Genomic DNA, 20,519 nt, shown 5'->3' with positions numbered 1-20,519 from the left:
AAGTTTTGGGAACCACAGTGTAAGAAAGACATTGAGGCTCTGGAGGGTGTTCGGAGAACAGTGAGGCTGGTGAGGGGTTTGGGGGGCATGTCTTTAAAGGAGTGGCTGAGGGTTGTTTGGTGTGGAGAAGGCCAAAGGGAGATCATAATATTCTCTGTAACTACCTGAAAGAAGGTTGCAGTGAGGCTGGGGTTGGTCTCTTTCCAATTAATCAGTGATAGGGTGAGAGGAAATGGGCTTAAGTTGTGCCAGGAGGTTTAAATTGGGTATCAGAAAGAATTTCTTAACTGAAAAGAGTGGTGAGGCATTGGAACAGACTGCCCACAAAGGTGGTGGAGTTGCCATTCCTGGAGGTGTTCAAGAAGCATGTAGGTGTGGTGCTTCAGGATATAGTTTTGTGGTCATGGTAGTTGTGTTACAGATGAGCTTGATGATCTTAAAGGTCTTGTCCAACCAGCAATATGTTGCAGCAATCAGTCATCTGAAACCAAGGCCTCAACCGTGCCCTTCAAGCATGGTTTGAAATATGCAACTCTTGCAGCCATCAAGATACCAGCATTACTCTAAGGATTAGCTAGTTTTATTGTCTTTTCTCGTGGGCATACGATTTAGTTAAGACTGTTACAGCACTGCACTTGTACTTAATGTATTTCAGAAGCAAGTTTATTTTATTCTTAACAGATTGTGTCAGAAAGGCAAATGTGGTTGGTTGGAGCACTCTCTGTCTGTATTTCAGTATTAGGAGATGTGCATCTCCTAAAAGCTGTCACAAAGGCCAGACATCAATATGTGGGAGTGATCTCATGATTCTCAGACAAAGCAGCTGGTTCACATTATTCTAGAAGGATAAATCACTCTCAGACCACAAAAACCCTTGAGTGATCTACAAAAAGATGCCCTAATTTTCTTCTTAGTAGATCATAAAAACATTTTTTCAGTAAATTCTAATTAGTTCATAAAGAGACTTGGAAGATCAGTATCAAAATAATGATTTATTCATAAACAGGGTAAGTTAAATGCATTGTGGCAGCCAGCATTTAAAGTAATTTACTTTGTATACAGAACATGTTGTTAACAGCCTCCTCCTCAGCTAAGAAACCTCCTGAATTCCTCAGCATATTGGATCACTTGCTTACTGAGACATATTTCTAACACAGAGTAACTGGACAATGCAATAGGATAGAGATGATTTTTTTTTCTTTTTATGCCATCAGATTTGTTTATTTAAATGATTGTACAGATAATGCAATTTCTTAAAGCATTATTTCACTTCAAGCATGCTTGTAATCAAGCAATGAGTAGCTCTTTCACAGCAGCAAACTATCAAAAGAGCCTTCAGCTACATCTGTCATGCAGATGCCATAATGAAAACGGGAAATGCTGAGTGAAGTACCAGAGTGACAAGCTGAAAGCTGTGTTCAGTTAAGGGTGTTTGGAATTTGAATTAAAATAAAGAGAGAAAATAATACTTCAAAGTTATTGCAACCAAGACTTAAAAAAATTAGTGTAGGAGTGAGAAGGAAAGCATTTAAAAAGGAGAGTGGAATAGTGCAAACAGGACGCCCACAAGTGTACTTCCCTGTTTCACATAAAGCAAAACTGGCAATCTGGAGCTGAACGGGGACAGAACACTTGTGCTGTAAGTCATCACCATGTATCCTGAGAACCACAGCCTCAAAGGTCTGTATTTGCCTTTTCATGCAAAACGTCTGCCTTAACACAATACCTCATGTATCATCATTGCTGTATGAGACCTTGTAAGTGGCAGAATTAAGATAAACAGATAAGAGATAATTATAAACAGATGTGTGTCACATGGAGGTTTAGACCTACAGTGGTTTTCACAGACCTAAATAAATTGATTTAAAACTGGTTTTAATTACACCACTAGGACTGCTGTGTGTTGATAGGACATCAGTTAGGCCTCAGTTTCTGTGTTTTGACATAGCCACAGGGTTTTTACTCTGTTATGATCTGAGTACGCATTATGCAATGTGTGTGTTAACATACACTGACAACTGATTAAGATAGTGAGGCAAAACAACACAAACAAAATAAGAGGAAAAGCCAGATTCTGTTCTCAATTACACCTACCTAATAGATATTCCATTCCTCTCTGGAAAAAAAGGGGCCAACACACTGATTTTCTCAGAAATAATCTTTTGGTTTTGGTAACAAAAGAGCACTATTAAGTAGAAATTACCAAGCAAGAACACCCAGAGTGCTGCTATCAGATTACATCTCATAATTGCAGAAACTGGCATGGTAGATGTGCAGCATTATCTTTCTTAGAGAAAGATAATTCTCTTCTATCTCTCTTTCTGTAACACAAATAGAACAATCTCTAGTTCTCTAGTTTTGATTTTTTTCTCTGTTTAGTTTTAACTTAGTATTATAAGAATTGATAGCAGGTATAGGTAAACAGAGGGTTATTTTAAATATCTGAATTATATATTTATTTGCATTTCTACTCTTTTGTTCAGACTCCCAGTTTCCTAAGTCACAGAATGATCCATTAAAATTGTCCAGATTTCACACTCTAACTTCAGAAACTCTTCCTCCCTTTCATGTAAGAGATGCTGACTTCATATCAAGACCAGATGGAACACCAATGAGTTCACCTTTTCTCAGAGGAAGACACATTTCCAATGCACACAAATCCTAAATGGTAATTTTGCAAATATTTGTTTATATTTTGCTCTACTCCATTGTGAAGTTGTAACTTTGATCTTTAATCTGTTTAGAAAACATTTAATTGAACACCTTTTGGAGTCCACCTGTAAATTACTATTCTATCTCTCTGTCCAAGGCCGCTTCCTTTATTTCTGGCAGTTGACTGAACATGGCAGCATTGCTCAGGAAAGGGAGGTGTAAGGGGGTATTTGTTGTAGTCAGTATCACTGAAGATGAAGCCTAACCACAGGGCCTGCTTGAAGCATTAGCTCTAAATCCGAATGAACTCTATAATTAATCTTGGATTTCATTTAACACTTTTTATTGTGTTATACCATTAATATTATAAAATACCAACATAATTTTATTTACAACAGAAAAAAAAAAGGCAGCTGTATTACACTAGATTCAAAAGTCTGTATCTATATAAAGAAGTATCCATTTACTTAAGGTAAAAAACCCCAACCCCAAGAACCCCATCCTTCATTAAGGATTCAGCTCTCTGTTTTTACTTTGTATGCACTGCAGCAATATCATTCAAGTATAATCCCCTTTTTGAAATGCACTTGAGTGTTAATTCAAGACTTCAGGTTTTGGATCATTCTGCATATAGTATTTTTATATACAAGACTCCAGCTATTTAACAAATAAACAAAAGTGATGAATCCTAGGCTTTAAAATTCTAAAGCATGCAGTGTGACAAAGCCCTGGACGATGCTTCATAGTCTATGGTGAAATTAAGTGGACAAGAAATGTTTTCTCAGTAACAGGCTACTGAATAAAACCCAACCTCCCACTAAATACTAATAGGTATGAGCCTTGTGAAATACCAATCTGAAATGTTAAGACACTTGCTGCATAAAAAACAGGTTTCTTGTAAAAATGTGCTGGATCTTCCCATGTCACACCCAAGGTTTCCATCCAGGAAAGAGCTGGCTCAGATTTTTAGGGTCCATGGCCTGTTGTATGAGGAGGTTCACTTGCCCTCCCACACTGAGCACTGTTCCCTCCTCAACACCTTTCAGCTTCTCCTGAAGTCTCATCAGAACACGCTCGGCCACTTTGTTAAAGCTCTGGTCATCACTGCTGGCAGAATACAAAAAGAAAAACAAGTGCACTAGATATGGCTTCTGAAAACATGAGCAACTTTCAGCAAGAAAACTGCAAAGCAAGACAACAGTGCAGTAGGCACTGTAAGAAAAACAAGATCTTGCACCTGGCTTTTCTTTTACATTCCTGTGGATCAGTGCTGAGTGTAGAGGTCATGTCAGCCTCATCCTCTGGTCTCTGTTGCAAATACAAAGCTTTCAAGGGATTCATGGTCCAGTCAAAAAGAGGATCATACAGCAGCACCTACACAGTAAATGAAGTATTTAATTTAAATTTTTAATTACAGCTAGCTCAGTTCACTAGCAAAGAGAGTAACACTCAACTGGTAATGCTCATGGCTAACCATAATATTAGGAGGTTTGTTGTTTTTAAACTCCAATAGAACTGGGCTAAATTGTTCAGCAGACAATCCAAAAATAAAACTGCATCTGGTCTTCTGCAAATCTTTGTGTTGTGCATACATGACTCGCATTGACACTCAGTCCTAGCTCAGCAAAGAGGTAATTTTTTAATACAGTTCTGGGCACTAAATATCACATTAGTTTTTAATTTATAAGCTGCTTTTAAAAATTACTTTAATGCTCTTCTTTGTGACTTATGCAAAGAGGATTTAATTCAGTCAGCACTATGCATGCTAGGAATGCTGCACTAAGGCTAGAAGCATTTAAATACTGAAGGGGGAAAACCACTTATGCCTGAAACTAATAGTTCCCATACAAAACACAAGCTGGTTTTGAAGATTACATCAATCAAAATATCTGTCCAGCAGAATTACATTCAAATTCACCAAAACCTCCTACCTGAGTATTTGGTATAGTAATGCATACAAAGACAGAGACAAGAAACTGAAGATATTGTGACAGGTTACTATCAGAAAGAATGGGAAAACAGCCCTTACCTCTACGATAGTCAGCAAAGCTTCTTGAGAATTTCTCATAACAGCCATTGTTTTCTCACAGCATCTAGAAAATATTTTACTGTACTTTCAGGTTCTTTTTGTTAAGATGGAATGGCATGCTCATTTAAGTAACTGGACTCTTCTCAAAGGTCAATTTCTAACATGTAAGTAATCTCTCTAATACTTTCATTAAAAAACAAAAAAAATTAACAAAACAGAAATGTGGAAAGTGTAAGAGCAGAAAGAGACTGGGTAGTTCACTCTATGGTCTCTATGAGAAAGAGATTACCTGTTTCACTGTCTAAAATGTCTCAATACATAGAATTAATCACTGAGTTAATACTCAGCACCATGGTGGTAGAACTGTTTGGCTGGATGAAAAGGTGTGTGCCAAAAGTGCTCTGCAATCCTAGTAGCATTCCCTCACATGAAATTAGCAGATCCAGCAGACAGAGACACTAAGCTATTTCTGATATCTCTCCAATGAGTCTAGATAAGAAGTTGTTACCTACATTCGCTTTCAAGCAAACTAAGCTTGTAGAAGGAATACAAAACAGTATCACAGTATCATCAGGGTTGGAAGAGACCTCAAAACTTCCCTTATTGGACAGCTACTCCAGTGAAAGAAGAATTAGGCCTCCTGTCTACTTCAGGATAAGAATACTCAGAACAAAGTTAACTGACTGTTCACACTCAACCCTAAGATGACTTGTTTATGCACTTACATCCTTACTGGTAATTTTAAGTCAGTTTGGGTGAGTCAGAAACAGTATCTGCACTAGTGCTGTATTTCCTTCAGCTGGACCCAAACAATTAAAGGCTTTCTCTATCATAGCATAGACGTTTCAGAAGTAACACAAAACTCTGAATTTGCCAGCATCATGCTAGAATAAAGCGGCAGGGACTTGTTCATAGGACAAAAGCACATAGGAGATACTTATTAATGCTAACTGCTACCTTACAAACAGAACATTATGCACTTTCTTAAAGACATGAAATCTGGGGTTTGCAAATACATCAATATCATGAAAGTCTTGAATGACAGAAACATGCTGCTTTTTAGGGCTCTCTTGGGTCATTCAAAGGAGATAGGATAAAAACTCAGCCCTTTTGTGATTTTTCTGTTTTGCAATTCCAATATCTCTTGGGATTTATATCTTTTATTTGTGAAGTGATATCAAATATGTGACCCAAAAGAAGAAACAGACTGCAAATGGCTTACACAAAACTGAATAAAAAGACAGGACAAGATATTTTAAAGAAGCTCAAAAGGTCCAAATATATAGTACAGCTGTAGAAAAAAAAAGACAGTTCTGAAGCATGAAGAGATTAAATCTATCTGTGAAGACTCTGGATGCACTGAGCCATACTGGAATGTCAGAAGAGGGTGACAGGAACTGGTTAGTTGGTGAAGAATCTGAAAAGCTGTGCAACAATAATAAACTTGTAATTGGTTATGGAAACAACAGTGTGTAAGTTAGAGGACTGCATTTATGTTGGGATATTATCAGCAGAAATCCAGCAGGGTCTCCTCTCAAGCATCAGAACTAATCAAACATACAACAATCATAACGCTGGAAGCACCCAGCTGCCTCCTTAGCCCTACGCAATACAGGAGCACTTACCTTCGGAAGACTCCTTCCACGCCACTAATCCCCATTCCATCCACAATGTCCCGGGTTAATCTAAATGGAACAGTCTCTGGTGTAGGAAGTATTTTACCTTGCTCAAAAGCAACCCCTGGATGAGAGGATAGTAAATGTTTTAAGCAATGTTAAAGTAAAGAAAAAATAAGGTTCTCTTTCCTGTTCCACTTACCCAGATCTATATGCACGAGTTCTGCTGTTTGTTCATCTATCAAGATATTCTGAACGTGTCTGTCTCCAAGTCCAAGAATGTAGCCAACTAAACAAACAAAAAAAAAAAGCAAGTGCTGAAACCATATTTATATGCCATTAAAGACAGGGAAATTTAATAAAAGGAGATTATTAGAATCAGCACAATATGTGCAAACAAATCGAAGCGAGTATATTTCTTCCATTGTGCATTAATCTGGTAAAGAGGAAGTGTCATCCCACAAATCCAAAAAGAAAGGTTAACTGAGTGCAACTGCAAACAGGCTATTCTCACAGAAATATGTATTGTTTCATCTACTGCAGAGACTTCTTGCCTGTTTTTCCCTCTAGACAGGTTAAGCAAACGATTTTACAGCTTTCAGAAAAGAAAAAAGAAGGCAAGGGCATAATAAAATTAGGGTTTGTTATTGTTGGTATTTTAAAGAAAATCTTTCAACTCACAGTATCAGGTAACACAGAAAACAAAACTGGACATAACTGAGTCCATAATTCAGCTGAGGCAGCTCAACTATACCTAAACGGTTCCTGAGTGATTTTGATTTAATTCAGTTATTAAAATCTCCACTGACACAAACTGTGAGATCTTTCACCTAAGCCTGTTTGAGTGCTTTACTGTCCTCACATGTAGAAAACCTCCAAACTAAATCTCCATTGTTGCAATTTACACCTGTTACTGATTTTATATTAGCTGATGGATAGCAGTAATTCCTACAGAAATCTTTAATCTGAATTCTGACAAGGTCTAGATTTACTTTATTTTTTTCAGCAAAAACCAACATGCTAACATCTAAGATAGGATCTGCTCCAGTGTATGCAGTCTATTATTAAATGGCTTCCAGAGCTTAAATACAGAACTAAGTCATCTGAAGAGAATCCACAATCTGTGTAGATATATTTCTGTATTAAGAGAGAAAAAAATAAACCCAAAGAAAAATGCCAGTGCTTAAGAACACATTTCAGTCACGGCTAATGATGGCAGTAAAAAGAAATTAAAAGATTAAGCTTTTTAGCTCAGGTAAAACATTTGAAGCTACAGGTGGAATTATTAAATGTTACAGCAAAACAACTGAATTAGACATGTAGAAGCCTTAAAAAAACCCTACCAGAACCTAAAAATATGACCCACTACCTAAAACAAAGAATGAAATTTTATTGCTCTAGGGCAGAAAAGGTTAAGGAGCTGGGGAGAAATGAATCAAAAATCTTTACCAAAACAAAGCTGGTGTTCTTGCTGGCATATTCTTGCTCCCTACTCCCTCTTTACTGACACTGCCAAAGCTGAATAGCTGTTACCTCTGAAATGGTACAAAACTCTTCCTTTGCATCACCTGAACCTCCCAATGTTACTAATCCAATACGATACCTATAGAAGATGTAGCCACACTACGAGTGTATGCCAGTCGTTTTTCAAACCACAAAGCTGGATCCAGGAACTTTTCCATGCAGAAATAGCGGAACACAGGCTGAAAATTCTTGCAGACTTCCATGAAGATGTTGTATTTCACATCAGAATGTTTCTTTTGTGCATCCTTTAAACACATAAGAAATGTTTTATCCACAACTGACTGCTTGGGAAGGAAATTATCTCTTCCTTTGCAAAAATGCTGTTCACACTCCTTTCTCTCTCTGAGCTGCGATGTCTTTTTTACAGCAATCATTAAAGCACCCATCTGCTTTACTAAACAATTTTCATACACAATTCATGGGCTAAATGGGAGAAACACACCATTTCTTTGGTTCAGCAGGTGTGTTCTATTTTATATGCACATACAGGTAAATGCATCTTGTCAAAGACAATTCCCTTTGCATTGTCCTGGTACTACCTTCGCTTATCTGATGGCTTGATGTGGCTGTAAGAAAGTAATTTTCACTTTTTCACATGCAAAAGCTGCACAAAGGCAAATTAAATACACTTTTATGCTGTTAACACTACACAGCTATAAAAGGAAATAATGTATTGCCCAATTGTGGCTACACAAACGAACAGGTAAACATCTTTGCAATTTTCAGACTATATGGTGTGGTGTTTTATGGAACCGAACTGGACTAAATGAAAAGTCTGCATATCTATGAATTCCATGCCACTGGGTCATACTAATTATTATATACTAAAAGTAGGGTATATAATTCTATGCATATTTCTCCCTCCTAGTAAAGAATATGAGGCAGCTATTTTTCTTGTCAGGTTAACTTACCATCATTATTTTCTGACATTGATAACTGGAGTAATCTTTTGGCCGGTATCTCTTGTGAGCTCCCTCTTCAACATTCACAAGAAACTCCCCAATAGGAGTTGTTCCTGAGCACCACTCAAGAACACCACTTCTCTGAGAAAGGGGAACCACCTGTGAACAACAAAATCACTGCTGCATAGGGGAGGGTTATACAAACACAGCTACGAAAATGCATGCTGCAGAGCATAGGTGCATATTTGGGTTTAAAAACACAAAAGGACAAACCAGGCACCTGACTGCAAGATACCTTTTAAATACACATACAATATACAATCATGTTTTTCCTACCAAATACTTGCCCTTTATTTAACTAGCCCAGAGAGCTTTCCAATACATACTTCAGTAGAGCTTAAAATATTCTACAGCAGTGCTGTGGATGACCTATGATTTGTAACAGCTTGGTATGCTTGAGTGGGATAATACAAGCACTGGGCAAACTGCACATACAAAGCAAAAAGCTGGAATGATCACAAAGAAGCTGCATGCACGTGTTTAGCTTGTTTTAGTCTTCCCATCCTAGGGAGCAGCTACTCACTTCATAACTGTAATAATTACCTCAGTCACTGTAGAGGACAGAATGAATGATTTTCTGTCCTTAGACAAATAGCTACTGTGTGTTGCCTCCAATGTTCTTTTCTTATGGAAGTCTTTATTTCATAATGCCACCCCCACTCTCTTTTTCCCTGCTCGCAATCATTTCTACACACATAAAAACATGAGCCGTCATTGAAAATTATTCAAGAAATGTAACGTAACTCCACCTGTGAATTCTTAACACTATGCCAGCAATTCAGATAAACTCCTTCCAAAACTCTGGAGTGCACATTTCTCATTTGTCAAAGACAGGAACTTTTACTTAGAGTACTTATTCAGAGGTCACCTTCACAGCTGTTATTATAATACCAAGCATATAAAAAGGAAGGAGGGGAAGCTCCTGTTCAAATACATTTTATGCATTCACAGTAAGAATTTAGTCCCAGTGACAACAAAATGAGTTCTGCAGTTCAAATTCTGCGTGAACAGACCCTAGATGGGACTCCTGGTTTCAACCGTCAGGAGTACTGCAAGTCTAAAATCAATATATAAACTCATATGCTTAAGTTCAGTGACTAACAATTTATAATTTAAGGACAGTACACAACTTAATTTTGCATCAATTTGAAGTTCATAGAAATAAAGCTTTGAAGAGCATTTAAATAGATGTTTGGTACCTGATTTTTAAAAGGGTTTGGAGAAAATTCAATTGTTGTAATTGTAATAATGAAGTGATAATGTTTATTCCACACCATAAGGAGCAACGAGTATTTTAATAACATGCAAGTGAATGCACTTTTTAGTCATCTCTAGGTTAAAAAGAGGAGCAGGGTAATAACCTCTATTGGCAGCATTAACTGCTCTGTTGCAGCAGTGGCTCAGCGTTACCTTGTATGTTCGGATTGTTAATTTTCTCTTTCGTGTTTCAGTGTTTTGCTGGAGCAAGGTATTACACATCTGGAAAACTTGCTGCATAACAGCATCCTGCCTCAGGTCATCACGCCCCTTCAGCATGGATACAAAAAGCAGTTAAAGAAGACTTTTTGGCATCCAACTTCTTATTTAGCAGCTTGAAAAAAATGATTACAAAAACCTCCATGAAACACAAGTTATTTTTCCACAATAATCACCTGTAATAAAATTAAGTAGTAATTGTACTTTTTTTCTCTGCATTTAGTTTTCTTACAGTGCTTAGCTACTTAACTAGTGTAGGTTAGTGGATGCACATCAAATCAAAGAATCAACCAGGTTGGAAGGGATCTACAAGATCATCTAGTCCAACCTATCATCGAGCCCTGTCCAATTAACTAGACCATGGCACCAAGTGCCTCCTCCAGCCTTTTCCTGAACACCTCCTGGGACAGCAATTCCACCACCTCCCTGGGCAGCCCATTCCAATGGCAAATCAGTCTCTGTGAAGAATTTCTTCCTAACATCCAGCCTATACCTCCCCCAACCCAACTTGCGACTGTGTCCCCTTGTTCTGTAAATGTTCCATGCTTCTCTTTAAAACTTTCAAAACTACCCCATATGTTAAACCAGAATTCTCCCAGGAGCTGCTGAGAGTTTACATTCAAAGACAGAATTAAATCATCTGAGTTTAAAGGTTTTTTTCCAGATTTGTGTGCTTCTATGTGCACGTTTTTAATTTTCTTTGAACTGAAATTCTTTTTATATGGAGAAAAAAGAAAAAAAAGGTATTCCACACAAAATGCTGCTGCCTTTTATTTGCTGGATACTCCAATTCAGTAGCTAACACATGACCAAACAAATCACAGGTCTGGTAGCTGTTGGGTATGTTTCTGTAGATTACAAGCACTGTTGAAAAATAATTTGAAAAATATTTAATATGATTACTTATTGTTGGATTATTACTATTATTACTTTGTAATTTCCTTTATTAAAGCAATTTTGAGCTGCAAAACCTGACAGTGATGTGTGAAGTCTCACAGAAGTGATATATGAGAAAACTGACAAGAGTACTTAAAAAAAAAAAATTCAACATGCCAAGTGTCTTGAGCTGTCATTGCAACTGACAGAACCTACCTTAACCAGCTGCCTCCTCTCTTTGCCATCTGATCCTACACAATCTATTATTTTAGGCAGATTCAGGCCTCCTGCTAAGCGAAATTCTGGCTTAAAAGACCTTATTGTCACCAAATTTTCATATTGCCCTGTGGGATCCACCTGCAAATATAAATTGAGTTTTAAATTAATATAAATATCACCTCCATTTCACCCAGTTTACAAATCTCATTAGGCAGAGTACATGCTAGATACTCCATCATCTACAAGGATAACAGCCAAAAAGGCTACAAAAATATGCTGAGCAAAGAAGCGTTCTTCATTCCTCTCTGTTCACCTCATTGGTAGAGGGGACTTGGTGCTACAAACTTCCAATAAATAAGCTCTGACTCAATTTCAGCCTGTCCCAACTAGGATTCTCCCAAGAAAATGGTCATGTACTGTTAAGGAGCATTCCTAAAACTGTTCAGTCTACAAGATCTGTATCCTTATGCCACAAAGAAACCCTACTCAGCTGCAAGGAAATATCCCTTTAGCTGTTCACATCACAGACCTTCAAATAGTTCAGATAATGTGTACTGGAGAAGAAGAAAGGCAAAGAAAAGGACAATTGAGTTGTACAATGGAGCAACAAGGGCCAACAGGAGCTCCTCAAACAAGTACTTCTTAGCCTTTGATGTCAAAGAGTACAGACCAGTCCTGAAGCTTTTTTATTTAGTTTTCTAGACACAGCCTGATGGACTTCGATAAAGGGAAGGTTAGCGTCATAGCAATTAAATTTTAAGTAGCTGGCCAAAAGAAGCAACTTTACACCCCTGAAACTGCTAAGTTTTCCTAGGTACCAGACATTCAACCACTTCTTCTAATGTGAATGGATCATTCACCACTACTGCATGCTAAAAATGTATATGCTGGCCATTTAGGAACAGCAGTGGACACATATCCACTAATTCTCACACTTTGCTGTTCTTTAAGTTCCTCCCTGAAACCATGAGCTAGCACCTACAATGCAGGAGGCTGAGATTCCCAAATCCTCTCTGTTACTAAGGTAGTTTTGGTAACAAACAACTAGTCCGTGTCAACAGCGGCAAAGCCCATGCAGTAAGCCACAGCAAGTCACTGTTCAGTCAACAGAAGACTTGATGTCAAGATCATCTAAAGCCTAAGCCTGACAGAGGAGTACCCTTGATGGACTGATCTCTACAGAACATGGAAATTTGATGGTCCTGACTGCCATTATCAAAACATTGAAGTTGTTTCTATGAGTTGATATTATAGTCTATATTTGTTAGCTTCAGTCACCTTGATTTCCATGGTAGGGACAACAACATCTTCCAAGTTCTTCAGTTTAATAATTGGCTGGTCAGCTGGTATACTTATTCCTTCTGTAATTAAAAGGAGTTAATAATTTTAAATCCAGTGCTATGTGTTGATGTTCACAATAACCAGCTTACTTTGCTTTTGGGACCCAAACCCTCGCTGCATCTGTCAAACTGATGAAGATGACTACAGCACAACTGGAGTTTTCTGGAGTTCCACACTCACAAAGTCTGAACCTTACCGTGCAAGTAGCGACTATGGCTTTTAATCCAGAATCTGTTCTACATTTACCAAAAATAAGACATAGTGCTAGCAGAGTATCTCCAAGAAAATAAACTATATCTCCATTATTATACAGACAAAAATATTCTTCCAAGACTTACTTCTTTGAGATTTCCATGGAGTAGCATCTACATTTGCTAATGTGATGTAAGCATCACACAGTGCTTCAACATCTCTAACCATTCGAGCTCTCCTTTTCCTTACTGTATTGATTATATTGCGAGCAGCCTCCATTCTATCCTAAAAAATGGAACATAAATATCAGAACTTGAAAACTACTCCATGTAAGACTAAAGGTGCACAATAACATGTAGTCAAATAAGGACAATGGAGACACTTCCTATGAAAATAGCAAATATTACAATAATAGAGACCTCTTTGTGATATGAACAGAAATAATTTAAAGGAAACTTCTGTGTTGTCTCATCTGAGGTAGAGTAAAATGAACTATTACTGGGGATGAAGAGGGGGCATCTATCCAGGCAAAGTGCAAAAAGCCTGCAAAAATTCTTCAGAGAAAGGGACAGGCAGTTTTGTATGTTCTTTCACCATCTTCCTGCTTCTGTTATTTCCCTCCAACTGAAAAAAAAAGCCTGCATGCATAAGGCAAAAATCTGACCATGCATCTCTCTGTGCCTAACTCTGTAACTTAGCTAAGTTTAGCTCCTAAGAGTGAGACCACAAAAAAATCTAAAATTTGAGAGAAAGATGAAAAAGCCTCCACATAAAAATGCTGAAAAATTGTAAGTGGAGGGTATGAGCGTAACAGCAAAAAGTCATCCCAGGCCTATAGAAATAGGGAAAAGAAGGAACACTAATCTGGGTATGAAAACAAAGACAGGTTCGAACAAAAATTAAGCAACAACAGTCTCATCAAGTCATAGTTCAGTGTTACCTACTGTCATACCTTTCTCCTCCTGCTCTTTCTGAGCAGAAGTCAGCCGATAAGCTCCGCACTAAAATACCCCCTTTTAACAAAATGAAAGGACTGAATGTGATTACTAGAACAGATTTTTTTTGGTAGTTACCACATCAAGCTGGGAGATTTCCTTTGGTGCATTTTTAATTAGTTTATTTCTTCTTATTGCATCTGGTTTTGCGAGGAGTTCATCTTTGTTTGCGTTTGCCAAAGCTAGTATTACAAACAAGGTATGATGTGGATGATCCAGTGAAATTCTAGCCATTAGCTGCCAAGAAAACACAAATGAAAACTGTGAAGATGAAAAAATACACTTAATTAATTCTTTTTAACTTCTGATGTTCCTAGTAAGAAACAAAAAGTACTACTTAGATGGTGCTTCCATAACAAAAATACATTCTAATTATGTTTCTGTACTTGCATAAAACTATTCTTACACAACCAGAAAGCCAACTAAATAGCAAGGAATAAAGTCCTCAACCCTCTCCCCTCCTCACCACACCATGCATGATGCATTTTTACTACACCTTTGTCACCCATATAACTCATTTAGCTACAATTGCACAGAGGATACATATTGAAGTAGGCACTGCTAAGCCAATCAAGATATCTTCAGATACAAAAAGCGTAACTTACATTGTTCAGAACTCCATGAAATCCTAAACCACCCATCATCTTGGTTCCCATCCGAGCAGCCAGCTGGTACATCAGAGGCAAAAACTTGTATGAAGGGATGTTCTCTGCATTTTTCTGTAGTAGAGAAAATTCAGTTAGAAAGCTGTAATGAACACCAAAAAAGATCCTAAAACCCATAAAATCCCAGGTAAGGGCTGACAATTTGGGGCTTGGCTTTTTTAATAGAACAAAACATTTGAGAGTAATCATTGCTGTGTGATCAAATGACAGTCTAGTATCACACATCACCTTGGTCCATATATTTCAATTCTGCTAGAGTAGAACTTAGGTATATTGATTCAGAAGTAATTTCTAGATCCCTTATGGCAAGAAACAATACTAATTAAAAAAAAAAGGGAATCTAGTTTAAAACAATAAACAACTGTGTGTTAAAAATATAAGGAACACTTTCAGAGAGAAAAAACTTTCTGCTTATCAAAGTTAATTGTAACAAAAACTGACTTAATTGCACTATATGGATCTCTGTAATAAACAGATGATTTAGGTAACAAATTAACAGATTTACTGCAGATTTCTGAATCAGCCTGAGAATAAGAACTTTCCTGGTTGTCCCTGGCTACTCTTTTATACAAACAATCTAAAAGCCTATCCTCATATGTATATAATAGACACTACAATAATGTACTAAAGGATGTTGAATATGGGTTTTGCCCAAGGTGTGTAAAGAACAAGGTGATGACGGTGACTCTTCACCATACAAACTTGTCAAATTAAAATGCTGAATTAAACGAAAATACATCGAGATTTAACAGCACTCACTGATAGAAAATTACTGATGAGCTATGACTACTGAAAAATCCAAAGTTTTGAGGGAAAACTTAAGGAGATACATAAGAAAGAATACTGCACAAGACTGTAATTCATCTTCTTAAAACACACGGGGAGGAGGAGAGCAAAGATAGATTATTTAATGTCAATTTACAAGGAAAAGCAACAGAGGACATATACCTTCATCATTTCATTGACTCTATCAACTCCAGAATTTTCAAGCCAAAGGGAACAGAGTCGGAAGATCCACATATCATGTTCTTCTCCACTTAGTAAACAGCTGATGTAGTTCTCCACTGCCTTACACAAGAAACGTTTACGGTCCTCAGTCAGGGCATGTATAGCACACTCGTCCAGTTCAAGCTCTCGCTGAACCTTCACTGTGTATCTATGCGAACAGACATTTTTAAACAACAAATTATCTCTTAATGGACTTACAGCAAGGCTGTCCCTAATTCTCTTACTTACTAATTTAACAATTTTTAAACCTGATTTGCGTGTACAAGTGCAATAAAACACAGAACTGAGAAACCAAACTGTGGGAGCTGCACGTTTGGTGTATGTCCATGCAGAGCCACCTTTCTAAGCAAATCTTTAATTGGTGTCTTTTTTCTTTTTAATTGTTTCATCTCAGAGTTGGTGTAAATGTGAATATCCAGTATGGAACACTTGTGTAAAGCTTTCAGTTTCCAGTAGCTGAAGCTCAATTTTTGATTCTTACTCGCAATTGCTCTTACTAAATCCTTTAAGAATTCTGTATTAAGATGAATTATACTCCTTCACTGAATGCATAATGGAGAGAAATCTCAACCTCTTTTATTTTCACTCTGAACTGAACAGATCCAGACAATAAATGTGAATTCTGGCCCATAATCATCCATACTGTTTAACTGTTCTCACACTCCTTGGTTTAGTTTTGGCTCATGGTGTCTAGCACTATTCTAGACCATGATCAGAAGCAGTTCAGGAATTACTCACAAGTCCTACAGACTTGGCCACTGTTTGGCAAAGGAGGAGAACTCCAGCTGCAGAGATGTGAGCCACCTGCACCACCAGCCCAGATAATTAGTAAACCACCTCTCCATTCAAATGCTGACCTATTTGTCTGAACTCTACACTCCCTGAGGAGGCCAACCTCCTCCTTGGCCTTCTTCAGTAACGCCTGCTTGTTTTCAAACTCTGAGGATTTCATGTAATTCTCAATTCGCTGGTACTGACTGTCTGAGAAACGAGCCAGAGACAAGAAAGCCTTCATCTTTCCTTTCTTCAGCTCATCACTGCTGTCTCCACTGTGGCTTGCAGCAATTTCCACAGCCTAAAAAAGAAGTTACAATAATGATAAGATAGATGATTAATCGTGTTGCATAATACTCAAACTCCATTATCACTGAGAAACTGAATGAGGTTGGAAGGAACCTCTGAAGATTATCTTGTCAGCTCCCATACTCAAGCAGGATCATCTGCTCAAACAGGTTAAAGTTGCCTGTGATGAAATATATATGCACACAAAATAAAACCTACCAGACTGACTGTTTTTTTTCAGTTAAGTGAATTTAATCTTTGAAGAGTGTTTCAGTGCTAACGGTCAAGAAGATTAACCTATATGAAACAGTTTTAACAACTGCACAGAAGTCTCCTACAGCTATCATTATTTAAGAGCAACTAGACTGGAAGTTTTGCAGTAGTTTTACACCCTTATATTGTAAGATGATGACAAAAATAGAAGACAATCCAAAAAGTATCAAAAGGAAAGAAAATTGTATGTGATTCAAATCAGCGGAGTGAAGCAAGCATGAAGAGACAGAGAGAAGCAGCTATGTAGAGTTTCACAAGTTAGCATGAAGTAAAAAAATACAGAGTGAATAAATACTAATAACATTAACAGTTAAAAAAGCCCCCATAAAAGTACTTTGAAACACTAGAACAAGACTTTCCAGCATCTGGAAAGAGGAATATTACAAATACAACATCCATACTGTAAACATGGTTAAGTGAACTATCTGTTCTGAGAAGAAAAGGGTGGGCTGGAAAGGGAAAGGAAACTGGACTAGTAGTCGTAACTACACTTCTAAGCCAGTATTACACAGAAGTTTCACTGTGAATTCTATAAAGTCATATTGTGACTATCTTTTTAAGATGACAGTGTTATACAATAGTATGTGAAACTGCAGTATTTTTTAGAAGAAACTGTATTTTCAGAAAAGTAAAGGCTGCACTGAAAATTTACCTGCCATTTTAACACCAAGGTTTTATCACAACTTTATGGAATCATAGAATTGTCAGGGCTGGAAGGGATCTCAAAGACCATCTGGTTCCAACCCCCTGCCATGGGCAGGGACACAGTATCAGTATCACAGTATCATCAGGGTTGGAAGAGACCTCACAGATCATCAAGTCCAACCCTTTACCACAGAGCTCAAGGCTAGACCATGGCACCAAGTGCCACGTCCAACCTTGCCTTGAAGTGCCCCAGGGACGGCGACTCCACCACCTCCCCGGGCAGCCCATTCCAGTGTCCAATGACTCTCTCAGTGAAGAACTTTCTCCTCACCTCGAGCCTAAATCTCCCCTGATGTAGCTTGAGGCTGTGTCCTCTTGTTCTGGCGCTGGCCACCTGAGAGAAGAGAGCAACCTCCTCCTGGCCACAACCACCCCTCAGGTAGTTGTAGACAGCAATAAGGTCACCCCTGAGCCTCCTCTTCTCCAGGCTAAACAATCCCAGCTCCCTCATCCTCTCCTCGTAGGGCTGTGCTCAAGGCCTCTCACCAGCCTCGTCGCCCTTCTCTGGACACGCTCAAGCATCTCAACGTCCCTTTTAAACTGGGGGGCCCAGAACTGAACACAGCACTCAAGGTGTGGCCTAACCAGTGCAGAGTACAGGGGCAGAATGACCTCCCTGCTCCTGCTGACCACACCATTCCTGATGCAGGCCAGGATGCCACTGGCTCTTTTGGCCACCTGGGCACACTGCTGGCTCATGTTCAGGCGGGTATCAATCAGCACCCCCAGATCCCTCTCTGTTTGGCTGCTCTCCAGCCACTCTGACCCCAGCCTGTATCTCTCCATGGGGTTGTTGTAGCCAAAGTGCAGCACCCTGCACTTGGAGCTATTGAACCCCATCCCATTGGACTCTGCCCATCTGTCCAGGCGGTCAAGGTCCCGCTGCAGAGCCCTTCTGCCCTCCAACCCAGCCACATCTGCCCCCAGCTTGGTGTCATCTGCAAACTTGCTGATGACTGACTCGATGCCCTCATCCAGATCATCTATGAAGATGTTAAAGAGGATGGGGCCCAGCACTGATCCCTGAGGGACACCACTAGTGACTGGCCGCCAGCTGGATGTGGCACCATTCACCACCACTCTCTGGGTCCGGCCCTCCAGCCAGTTCCTAACCCAGCACAGAGTGTTGCCATCCAAGCCATGGGCTGACAGCTTAGCCAGCAGTTTGCTGTGGGGGACAGTGTCAAAGGCCTTGCTGAAGTCCAGACAGACCACATCCACAGGCCTCCCCACATCCACCAAGCGGGTCACCTGATCATAGAAGGAGATCAGGTTGGAGAGGCAGGATCTGCCCTTCCTAAACCCATGCTGGCTGGACCTGAGCCCTTTGCCATCCCTTAGGTGTGCTCTTATCACCCCCAAGATAACCTGTTCCATCAGTTTCCCTGGCACTGAGGTCAGGCTGACAGGTCTGTAGTTCCCAGGTTCCTCCATCCGACCCTTCTTGTGGATGGGGACCACGTTGGCCATTTTCCAGTCTCCTGGGACCTCTCCGGTGAGCCAGGACTGCTGGAAAATGATGGAGAGCAGCTTGGCCAGCTCAGCTGCCAGCTCTCTCAGCACCCTGGGATGGATCCCATCTGGTCCCATGGACTTGTGGGTGTCCAGATGGCTCAGCAGGTCCTGAACTAATTCTTCATGAATTTCCAGGGGAACACACTGCTCCCTGACCCCATCCCCCAGTTCAAGAGGCCACTTGCCCTGAACTCCTCCCTCCTTACTGTTGAAAACTGAGGCGAAGAAGGCATTCAGGACCTCAGCCTTTTCTACATCATCAGTTATAGTATTCCCCTCCTGGTCCAGTAAGCAGTGGAGGCTCTTCTTGCCCTTTCTTTTAGCGTTGATAAATTTATAAAAGTGCTTTTTGTTATCCTTCATTGAAGTGGCAGCCTAAGTTCTAGCTGGGCCTTAGCCTCTCTAATTTTTCTCCTGCATAATCTAGCTATCTCCTTAAACACGTCAGGAGAAGCCTTCCCCTCCTTCCAGAGGTGATACACCCTCTTTTTTTCCCCCAATTCCTTCAGGACACCTCACACTAGATCAGGTTACTCAATCTCAAAGAGTGCACATTTTGAGGACTGAACACACCTTTTCTAAGTATTTCTGCATGATGACTGTAGGGTTTTCCAAGCATGTTTCTGCTAACCAGGTTCCGCAGAGCCTCAGGCATTCTGTGTACACCAATTTCAAATGAGGATCATTCTCAACCTTTGAGAAAGCAAGTTTGGGGAAAAAAAAAACAAATCAGGGAGGCATCAAACAAAAAGACTTTTTACATAAAAGGCAGGCTATTTGTAAAACTGTTAAAGCCTGAATATTATTATACATGTAACATATCTACAGTCATTTACATATGCTATTACATGTTATATATCTACAGTCATTTACCACCCACATCTACAGCAGCCAATAACCCAGAATCACACTCACTCTATGTTAGACTAAAGGAGAGCATGTATTTTTAAATACCTGACAGTCTGAACAATGAAAAACAGAATGAAACAATGACAAAATATACTAAAAATCACATAAATTCACAGGACATTTCTGGAATTGTGCTTTCTAATATCCCTGTTTAGCCAAAGTACCATAGTACACTCTGTAGGAAATACTCAGGAACTGTGTGAAAACTATGTGAGATCACAGAATCATGACATTTCTCAGAGATTGTTACAGAGAAGCCTAGTTAAAGTGCTCTGAGCAGATGATGGAACAGACAAAGGACTTCCTTCCAGATTGGAAACGCACTTTTAAGTGGAACAAGGTTCCAAAATCTTTTACTACAGGGTACATATCAAAGACCACCCGATCAAGATGGTAACACTGACTGAGACGCTCACTTTGAAAACCCCCTGTGACAAGATTTGCTGATAGAGATTTTTTTGCTATCAGACACTATGAAAGTACAAAGCAGATTTAGTATA

General features: G+C 39.1%; 1 protein-coding gene across 3 annotated transcripts in view; it reads right to left on the bottom strand.

Annotated features, from left to right (window-relative positions):
- Nucleotides 1–979: 979 nt before the first annotated feature.
- The window catches only part of ATM (ATM serine/threonine kinase), a 68,669-nt gene continuing 49,129 nt past the window's right edge, over nucleotides 980–20,519 (bottom strand). For 2 of the 3 annotated variants that reach the window (XM_064171073.1, XM_064171083.1), the window contains 16 exons: nucleotides 19,684–19,803; nucleotides 16,413–16,630; nucleotides 15,496–15,703; nucleotides 14,488–14,601; nucleotides 13,961–14,119; nucleotides 13,034–13,172; nucleotides 12,633–12,715; nucleotides 11,352–11,492; nucleotides 10,194–10,310; nucleotides 8,733–8,882; nucleotides 7,901–8,066; nucleotides 6,500–6,586; nucleotides 6,307–6,421; nucleotides 4,682–4,745; nucleotides 3,890–4,026; nucleotides 980–3,759 (listed from right to left, as the gene is read on the bottom strand). In XM_064171073.1, the coding sequence (XP_064027143.1) occupies nucleotides 3,576–3,759; nucleotides 3,890–4,026; nucleotides 4,682–4,745; nucleotides 6,307–6,421; nucleotides 6,500–6,586; nucleotides 7,901–8,066; nucleotides 8,733–8,882; nucleotides 10,194–10,310; nucleotides 11,352–11,492; nucleotides 12,633–12,715; nucleotides 13,034–13,172; nucleotides 13,961–14,119; nucleotides 14,488–14,601; nucleotides 15,496–15,703; nucleotides 16,413–16,630; nucleotides 19,684–19,803 (2,202 nt within the window). In that variant the 3' untranslated portion in view covers nucleotides 980–3,575. The remainder of the gene's footprint in view (nucleotides 3,760–3,889; nucleotides 4,027–4,681; nucleotides 4,746–6,306; nucleotides 6,422–6,499; nucleotides 6,587–7,900; nucleotides 8,067–8,732; nucleotides 8,883–10,193; nucleotides 10,311–11,351; nucleotides 11,493–12,632; nucleotides 12,716–13,033; nucleotides 13,173–13,960; nucleotides 14,120–14,487; nucleotides 14,602–15,495; nucleotides 15,704–16,412; nucleotides 16,631–19,683; nucleotides 19,804–20,519) is intronic. The other variant, XM_064171092.1, reaches the window with a different exon arrangement.

The sequence above is a fragment of the Pogoniulus pusillus genome, chromosome 3, assembly GCF_015220805.1.
Source record: "Pogoniulus pusillus isolate bPogPus1 chromosome 3, bPogPus1.pri, whole genome shotgun sequence".
In the NCBI taxonomy this organism is placed as follows: Eukaryota; Metazoa; Chordata; class Aves; order Piciformes; family Lybiidae; genus Pogoniulus; species Pogoniulus pusillus.
This window is presented reverse-complemented; position numbering and strand designations above follow the sequence as displayed.